The 9968-nt window shown below is 41.7% G+C and overlaps 1 protein-coding gene across 1 annotated transcript; it reads right to left on the minus strand.

The window, feature by feature from the left end:
- Positions 1-5275: 5275 nt before the first annotated feature.
- LOC113014305 (CMP-N-acetylneuraminate-beta-galactosamide-alpha-2,3-sialyltransferase 1-like) lies at positions 5276-8541 on the minus strand. Its single transcript, XM_026155738.2, has 6 exons — positions 8258-8541; positions 7970-8166; positions 7611-7790; positions 6549-6594; positions 6340-6459; positions 5276-5998 (listed from the first exon to the last, which is right to left on the minus strand). The coding sequence occupies exons 1-6, from the start codon at positions 8510-8512 to the stop codon at positions 5819-5821; spliced, it is 978 nt and encodes a 325-aa protein (XP_026011523.2). The 5' UTR covers positions 8513-8541; the 3' UTR covers positions 5276-5818.
- Between the last annotated feature and the right edge of the window lie 1427 nt (positions 8542-9968).

Genomic DNA, 9968 nt, shown 5'->3' on the forward strand with positions numbered 1-9968 from the left:
GAGTGAACTGTCAAAAGTAAGTACTGAATATGATGTCACTTATTTATGTGCGAATGTTTAATAATGAAGAACATTAAAACATTACTGTTGGCCGCATGTCGGCAAAGTTATGTGACATTAGTGATGTTTGTACTTTCAGCGTTAACTTGGTTTTTAAAGCCTCTACTTCAAAATATATATATAGTTGGCCCTAAACTTACAGAGAATGTGATGGTTTTATGGATAATTAAAGTCAGTCATATATCCACAAACACAACAAGCTGAAAGTCAGTGAATGCTGCTCGGTTTGCAGTCCTGAATATCACGGCACAAGCAGGATCCACTGCACGGTTACTGAACAAGATGGCGCCGAGTATGGCAGCCTCGTCGCGAGCTCCCCCAAGCAACAGCTTTTTTCTGTGTTTAATTTTACTTTTCCTTCATTTTTTCACGAGTGGCACATGTCTCCTTGTGTACGACCGACAAACCTTACTGGACATAAAAGACGGTCTTTCTTATAACTTTCCGGAGTTCAAGTTTTGCAACACGGACGCTCCGTTTGCAGACCCCCCATTCATCTCACCTGAGACGCCTTTGTTCTCTGGCCCTGGAGGCCGCAAACGCCGACGCAGAGGGAAAAGATCTGGCGTTCTGGTTCGACTGAGACGGCGCACTAACAGACCACCGTTACCCAGTTTATTACTGGCTAATGTACAGTCTCTGGAGAACAAGCTGTGCGAGCTTCGGGCACAGATCTCATTCCAGCGAGAGATGCGGGACTGCTGCGTGATCTGCCTCACAGAAACCTGGCTATCGGACAAGGTACCGGACTCCGCAATACAACTACCGGGGTTCTCCGTGCATTGCGCGGACAGGTCACAGGATCTTACTGGGAAAAGCCTCTTTCTTGGGTTTCTGCTGCCTGAGGTATTCACTGAGCACTCGGTCAGTTGGGGCCATCTTCCCAATGTATTCTTGGATGTTCGTTGTCTCATCCTGGACTGTGGTGCTGACACTCACCAGTCCCCGGCCCCCTTCCTTCCGCTTAGCGTACAGCCTCAGGGTGCTGGACTTGGGGTGAAACCCTCCATGCATGGTAAGGAGCTTTCTTGTCTTTTTGTCAGTGGCTTCTGTCTCCTCCTTTGGCCAGCCTATTACCCCAGCAGGGTACCTGATCACGGGCAGGGCGTACGTGTTGATGGCCCGGATCTTGTTCTTACCATTCAGCTGACTCCTCAGGACTTGCCTGACCCTCTGCAGGTACTTGGTGGTTGCAGCTTTTCTAGCGGCCTCTTCATGGTTCCCATTCGCCTGCGGGATCCCCAGGTACTTGTAACTGTCCTCTATGTCTGCAATGTTGCCTTCTGGTAGTTCAATCCCCTCAGTTCTGACTACCTTCCCTCTCTTTGTTACCATCCGACTACACTTCTCCAGTCCGAACGACATTCCAATGTCATTGCTGTATAGCCTGGTAGTGTGGATCAGTGAATCGATGTCTCGTTCACTCTTGGCATACAGCTTGATGTCATCCATGTACAGGAGGTGGCTGACAACTACTCCGTTCTGTCGTCGGTATCCATAGCCAGTCTTGTTAATGATCTCACTGAGGGGGTTCAGGCCTATGCAGAACAGCAGTGGGGACAGGGCATCTCCTTGGTAGATCCCGCACTTGATGGTGACTTGTGCTATGGGCTTGGAGTTGGCCTCTAGTGTTGTGCACCACATCCCCATTGAGTTCCTGATGAAGGCTCTTAGGGTCCCATTGATCTTGTACAATTCTAGGCATTCCAGTATCCAGCTGTGGGGCATTGAGTCATAGGCCTTCTTGTAATCAATCCAGGCAGTGCACAGGTTGGTCAGTCTGGTCTTGCAGTCTCGGCTGACTGTTCTGTCTACCAGTAGCTGGTGTTTTGCGCCTCTGGTATTCTTGCCAATTCCTTTCTGTGTCCCACTCATGTATTGACCCATGTGCCTGTTCATCTTAGCCGATATGATGCCTGACAGGAGCTTCCATGTAGTACTGAGGCAGGTTATTGGTCGGTAGTTGGAGGGGACCGGTCCCTTCTTGGGGTCCTTGGGGATCAGGACCGTCCGACCTTCGGTTAGCCATTCCGGGTGTCTCTCGTTAACTAGCAGCTGGTTCATTTGTGCTGCCAGACGCTCGTGGAGTGCAGTCAGCTTCTTTAGCCAGTAGGCGTGAACCATGGTGCTGTCCAACTCTTCATACTGGAGACCCTTTCTTGGATATCTGCCACTGTGATGGTTACTGGACCCTGTTCGGGGAGGTCACTGTGGTCTGCCCTCAGATCCACTAGCCACTGAGCATTGCCGTTATGGGTTGCGTCCTTCTCCCATATGCTCTTCCAGTATTGCTCGGTCTCCAGCCTGGGTGGTGCTGTTCTCTTATTATTATTGTTCCCTTGCCACTGAGAGTACACCTTTGCTGGTTCTGTGGAGAACAGCTGGTTTATTCTCCTGCCTTCTATCTCTCTGGTGTACCTCCTTCTTTGCACCTTCTTTGTCGCACCTTTCTGCAACTCCGTTAGTTGGCTAACCTCCCTCCATGCTACTTTGATCTTGCCCTCTAGCCTCCTTCTCCATGGAGGGTACTGCCCCTTGTGGCTGTTCAACTTGTAGCCAAGCATCTCACTGATCACTGCTGCCGTATTGTAGATCAGCTTGTTAGTATCGGTAATCGTGGTTGTAGGTATTGTCCGTAGTGCTGCATTAACATCATCTAGCAGACCTTCTGAGGGTACTTCACTTAATCTTGGTAACCGACTAGGGGGGATCCAGGTTTCAAGCTTGGCCATGATCCTCTTTTTCAGGTCAGTTCCTCTCGCACTCAACGATCCTTCTCCTATTGCACTTGGGGCTATGTACCCAATCTCGGGTGGGGGTGATGATATCTCCCCCCTGACCTGGCGTCCTGACTCCTCCTTGCCGTAGCATTTGTGTTGTACCTCATCAATCTCTAGCTGTGAGAGCAGTCCCTTCTTTCGAATGTTGGAACACTGAGCTACTACTTGTTTCACCGTCATTGTGGATGTTGGGTATCGAAGAATCCATAGGTCCATCATCCTATTCATGTAGCCGCTTCCGCCGGGGTTACTTGCGTAGTAGCATTCCAACAACGCCCTGTTTTCGTCTCTTGCCCACCGATGCCTTCTTGTTCCAGTAGCCCACTTTTCGTCAGGGTGCCCTGGTTCCTCAACACCTGACGCGGACCTTGTTGATCCGGGCGACGTCCGAGCCGGCATGCCTTCATATTTACCTGTCTCGCTCATGTATATATATATATATATATCATATATATATATATATATATATATCATATATATATATATATATCATATATATATATATATATATATATATATATATACATATATATATATATATATATATATTACATGTGTATATATATATATATATATATATATATATATATATATATATATTAGGGGTGCAACGATACACAAAATTCACGGTTCGGTTCGGTTCGGTTCGATACTTTGGTGTCACAGTTCGATATTTTTTCGATACAAAAAAATGTTCATGCCTTTTTAATTTGTCATTTATTAAAATTATAAATATATATTTTAACTCAAAAGTACAGTTTTTAAATTTAACCCTAACCTTGTGCGTGTTTTTTATTTTGACAGCGAATGCGCACCTGCGGACCACTTATGTGCAGCCCTGGTTATTTAGCTCGTCATATTGCAGCCACAGAAATTATTTTGTCCATGAAACCATAAAGCTGCACTTTCTTTTTGCCTTATAGTCTGATTTGTCATAACTTTTCCGTTTTGTGGTAAGCTTTTCTTTGGCTGTCACTTCTTCACCCTGACCTGTCTTATTTGGCTCAGCAGAACTAAAATATATATCTGTCTGTGAAGGTTCTCAGTCATCCAGGTCATCGTAGTCAAATATAAATCCTGCTGCTTTTACACACGCACTCACATAAGCTCAGCGATTCTCTGCGCGATCAACCTCTCACATGTTTAAGCTGCGGGAGATTTCACTTGTCATGTTTGCATAGTAAGCTAACGATTAATAAGACGATGTCAGAGGAATTGGTGCGCAAATTATCATCACTCACAGATCAGTGCTGTCGCTCTCTATACACAGTTCGCGCGATTGCAAAGTGAAAGCAAAAAAACAAGCGCAAATTCAAACGCGATTTCAATATGTCACATATTGACAGTGGCTCACCGATGCCAATTATATAATTACCCAGCTACATTTCCGAAAGAATGCAAAAGCATTGACATATATTTTTCCTTCCTACGATAGCCCAACGGGCAGGGCAGAGATAGATTTTGGTACCCCGACTGAAAAAATCGCTAGCCCCGGGACGTTGGGCTAGCGATATTGCGAGCCCTGTATCTGATTGAGGAATCACTCATCTTTGGAAAAGAGAGTTTATTACAGAGAAATGTCTCTTTCCAAAATAAAAGCTATACTATCCGCTTCTTCTGGGCTATATTCTCAGCAGCATATTAAACAGCTGTCTAAATGACTCAGCTAAAGTTAGTAGCATGCTTGCTTGTTTTTTTTCTGCTTCCACTTGTCTTTGCACTAGGATGATGTCGGCGTAAATGTGCAGTCATATTCGTTGTGTTCCCACTAGTGCTTTCAGGTTAATCTCGTTGAAATGACCTTAACGCCACAACATGGCAAATCTCCGTTAACGAGCTACCGCCAATCGCCCCGTGCATGGGGCTAGACGGCCAACACGTTAACGAGCTAACTGCGCTAACACACTAGTTCCCACCCATGTAATTGAGCATTGCATGGCACATCCAACATTCTGTTTTACTTTAGTCCATGACTCGCTTACCTTCAGGGTCATACGTCACATGAAAACCAAAATAATTGCAAACGCCAGATCTGAATGAGAGTGGGGGAGGTCCATGTTGTAAGGAAAGCTTAACTTCTGTCTCGCTAGCTTGCCCTGCGCTCTTCCTTCTGACGATGCTGTCTGTGTTGAGCGCTCAGTGAATCTGCGTTCGACTACTCCGCCTAGGCTGCACTGTCGACCCTAGGCGGAGTAGTCGAACGCAGATTCACTGAGCGCTCCACACAGACAGCATCGTCAGAAGGAAAGTTGATAAAATAAATTACAAATTTTGTATTGTTCGATACATATGCGTACTGAACCGAAAGCACTGTATCGAACGGTTCAATATCGATACGAATATCGTTGCACCCCTAATATATATATATATATTACATGTATTTTTTAATCTATTGTATTTACCAACATCGAGCAAAGAGCAACCACACCATGGTACATGTTTAACTAAAAAGAAGTTTATTGATCAAATATATTTATTAAACAAATAGAAAAAAAACAGCCAAAAAATACATGTTCAAAGCAACACAAGGGTAGCCCATTATCAGACAGAATTGTGAAGTCCACTCTGTAAAGTGGGCAGTCATAATAATGAAGCAGTACACTTTAATTTCTACATTCAAGACGTTCTTCATATTTTTGGCCACCAGATGTCACCAGAGAGGACTATCTTAAAACGCTTCGATTAATGAACCGTTTTTAACACAAGCTTCAATGCTTCAGAAAGCTTCGTTTGGCCATCACTAGTTCTGGTTCAAGCTATCCAAATACAATGTTCTCCTATGGCCTATTCCATTCAATTGAGAAGACTAAACATTACCATCATAATCATTTACTTATGATGCTACTCTTTACCAGCAATAAAACACACTTCTAAGATATAGCTCTTACATTTTACAACAACACATATAACTCTCAAGCAAACAAGATACACATCCATTTGGCTTTCAGTTCTTTTCTTACTGAGTGTATGGCATTCAATCACATTTTTTTCATTAGGCCTTCATAGAACTTAATTTTTTGTTGCTGAGCTAGTTGCTGGATGATGTTATACTCATAATTTCCAGGATGTACTCCAGTTCTTAACCTTTTGTTTGTGAGTATTTCCCAGTAGTGACTCCAGTTTCCATCACTGTCAGCGCCATAACCAAACACATCAACCTAGGAAGACAAAAAATGAACATATGAATGAATGGGAAACAAATGCATGAACAAAATGTCCCTTTTTTAACTAAAATCCAAACAATGGCTGCTGAAAAATGAAATGAACAGTTGGACAGCGACCTGAGCACTAAATGGAAACACCATGATTATACCATGAGTATACAATGACAAAACCTCTTATTGAGAGGTTTAGCTAAAAAGCTTTCCATGAAGGAATGTCTTCTAGGTTGTAGTCTAGTCAATTTAAGAAGGGGACACATCAAAAATACTTGCGACAGCTTTCACTTTCATAGGGCATGTGAACTGAAATTTAACCATTCACAAAACTTTGTACTTACCTCATCACAAATGTGAAGTGCAAGAATCAAAGCCATAAAGCCAGTGGATGGATAACGTCCCTTATTTCCAAGCCAAACCTCATGTACATATTTCATAAAAGCTGGATTTACCACCATGACCTGTTAGAAATTAGAATGAGCCTTTAAACAGCTTTTATTTTTAAATATTACCATTGCCACCAGGAAGCTTTGCCATTGACGCTACTCACCAAATCCTTGTTAGTTTTGATCTTTGATTTCACTGGCATATATGACCTGTTGGAAACAGCATGACGTTGAAAAATATGAAGTAGGTGTTTAACAAAAACAAAGCTAAAAAAGGCATGGTCCGTCTTGAACATGGAGAAGGATCAGAGTAATGGTTTGATACAGAAATTCACCTTATATCACCTCACACTACATCCATCAGCCAAATCCTTTTAATCTGCATACATGTTGAATTCATGCAGTGGCATTCTATTTTTGCATTTGATGTAAATTCTGTACTGCAAGACGATCTAGGGGAAATCTTTTGAGATACTTTGCTTAGTAGCAGGTGTCGGTAATTTTAGCAGCTGGGAGAGAAGAAGGTAGTGTATGCTGACTGTAACATCTAAACCTAAGAGTGTTATTTTTTCTTTTAATGGGGTGGCATTGGTGGGACCAAGAAGAAAGCTGGGCAAGCTCAGATGAAATCAGAATATTTTATCTGAAACAAAATAAAGTACAAAATGATTGTATGATTTTCATGTGCCCAAATTAGTGGCTGCACAACTGCCTAAAAATGGTTTACATAAAATAACTTTTCAACAAGCATTAAGAGTCTTTATTTAATTTTTTTATTTTTACTTTATATTAAGTCACAATCCTAAGAACAGTACAAAAGCATACTTAAATGAACTACAGTAAGATGAGTTGTTATGAGGACACTTCATCTGTCTGCATGTTGCATAAAAATGTAGTCATAGTATGATTTCAGGATAATCAGTTTGTAGTGAGCTTATTAAGAAGGTGCCATCATTTGAGGTCTGTCTTAGTGGAATACATTACAGAAAGACTTTGAGCTCTCTCGCTTAACTGATTTTGCTTGTAGATTTAAAAGACGTCCCAGTGCTGATTTTCATCACTGGGAACTTGATCTTAATGAGGCAGATTTTGCTATTTTATTTTTTCTATTTTATTATTTTCATTTAATTATGTTGTCTAAAACAGGTCTCTTGTAAATGAGACACTGAGTCTCGTTAAATAAATGTCAAATACATGTGCATGTAGCCCTGAAAAAGAGAACTCACCTTCCAGTAAACCCTGTTGTAGAGGCATTAATGAGCCACTCAAAGTCCTGTATCTTAAAGGGAAACAGTACAAAATGGGTGTTGTCATCCAAATCCACAGCACTCTCTGGATACATGACACGATGAGTTGTCTTGTTTCCAACGTCTTTTTCAAAGCCTCTGGTAATACCAGTGTTCATTCTAAACAGCACAAAGGGATATATTTCACATCAGTTTGGATCTTTTGTGTAGGAGGGGATATTTCACTGCATTTCACTGCATATCTAAGCATTTCACTGCATATCGTACTGTGTACGTGACAAATAAAATTTGAATTTGAATTTAATGGTAAAGAAAAATTGCTTTAGCTTAGAAAGTACCTTATGACAACTTCATGTAAATCTATCAGCGGTCCATAATGCGATCTCCTTAAATTACCAGAATTACCCACCACAGCACAAGTCCTGCAGTGGTCATATTTGGGTTGTATAACATCTGGATTCTGTGGGAAGATCTGAAACAAGTTGGCCACTGTTGTTTCATAAACTCTGAAGCTACGGCTTTCAGCCTGCAAATCCTGTCAGACATTTCAAATAAACTTTGTTGTTAGACCAAATGAGCTGGAGGGGGATGTGTAAAAATGTCATCCTTTCCTGGTGACTACTTACCTTCCACCAGTTGAATTCATTCTGTGAGAGGTTTATGTTTGCAGTCAAAAATGGTTGAACACTTCTATTCGATCGATCCAGAAGCAACTGCTTATCCTCTGATAAACATTTTATGCAAGCACACAGCTTTTGGTCCACAGCATAATGAGTCAATTGGTAGCCCGTTTTGACATACACACCAATACCAGTGAAAAACAGCAGGAAAACCAGCACCTTTGATTTTGAAATCATTCTAGATGTTTGACTGGGAAACATTAACAATCTGCAGACAGAGTGTGTGGTGATATAATCAGCAAAGTGTAACAAGTTATAGTTTAGAAAGTCATCATATATAAAGCAACATTACAAGACACTTAGCCATGTCTCATTTCTATTCACTTATAAGATAATAAAGAAAATAACATCAGCGAAGATTAAGCTGTTTTTACCGCATCATCTGGTAAAATATGATACTTTTATAAATGACTTACCCGAGCTACGAGGAAATTGCTTTCTGGTTCAGTTTCATATAATACACGTACAAACGATGCGTAGACTCTATCGGTGAGAGCTTTTTCACCGTTTCACTCACAGGTAACAAGCGTGACATACTCGTTTGCTACCAGGGAACGTGATACCGTCATCTCTGACAAAGAGGCATGGTTTGCGCAGAGTTCCTCACGTACCCATGTTCGCGTTTGGAAACAACCCATTTCGAAATCAGTCACACCGGGACAAAGCTTATTTATTGCATCATAGACTACAGATTACACAATTTAAGAAAACACATTATCTCTGTGGATCCTTTGGTTTCCATACCATCGTTAAAGTGTGAGTAACCCTCGGATGAGCTATATTTAAATCATTTTTATTGAACAACGGGAGGGCTGTTAGTTCCGCTCCCTGTCACTTATTAATGTGGACATACCGCGATTATGATCTTCACTGATTATGAATCTTTTCCTTATAAATGTGACTTACACAGTAAGCCACCAAGTTTCTGTATAGATAGAAGTAGCATGTTTGTTAAGGGAGGACAATAATCTAGCAATATTTAAATAGCTTTACAGAGCTCAGGTGATTATTACGTCTCATAAAGACATGATCCAAATTATTTTCTGGCGTTCATCAATTTTATTCCCAATTAGCAGTATAATTCAGTAGTGAGCAGTACTAGCAGTAGTGAGCATAGCTGGACTGGCCACGGGGCATACTGGGCATTTGCCTGGTGGGCAGATGGGGATTTTTCGTTTCGTTTTGCTTTGTTTTTTGTAACGGTATAAACAATGACAGGTGGTGGCCAGATTGGCCAGATGTTGGCAGATGTGTAAAGAGAACTCAGTTGTTTTCTATGGCGGAGCTTCCACAGTTTCAGTGGATAAGGGAGGCAGGAGGAGGAGAGACATGAGGCGCGGCCGGTCCAAGGGGCAGGTGAGAAGTTGGTCTGAGTGGGTCAGATATAAACCAAGTTTAGTTGTAGTTTATTTTCACATTTTTATTTCCTCCCAGTTAAAATAACTCGTACTGCGTACCAGCTAGCATGACGGATTTTTTATACTGCTAGACGGGTGCTATGATATTACTGATTTATTTTATTCACAATTAGTTATTAGAGCTGCCAACCGTTCTGTAAAAACGGAATCATCATGTATTGAGAGAAAATATTAATATTACTTCTCTCACCTTTAGTCTTCTCTGTAATGTCAGGTTTCCACCATGTGTTGTAGATAGT

This window comes from Astatotilapia calliptera, chromosome 22 (assembly GCF_964374335.1).
Source record: "Astatotilapia calliptera chromosome 22, fAstCal68.1, whole genome shotgun sequence".
NCBI lineage: Eukaryota > Metazoa > Chordata > Actinopteri > Cichliformes > Cichlidae > Astatotilapia > Astatotilapia calliptera.

Bases quoted from the DNA above. Each gene is read 5' to 3' on its own strand.
- LOC113014305 (XM_026155738.2), bottom strand. From the start codon at position 8,512: ATGTTTCCCAGTCAAACATCTAGAATGATTTCAAAATCAAAGGTGCTG. The intron at 7,791-7,969 runs GTACTTTCTAAG...TGTGCTGTTTAG, and splicing joins TTACATGAAGTTGTCATAAG to AATGAACACTGGTATTACCA. The intron at 6,460-6,548 runs GTGAGTAGCGTC...AATTTCTAACAG, and splicing joins TCAAAACTAACAAGGATTTG to GTCATGGTGGTAAATCCAGC.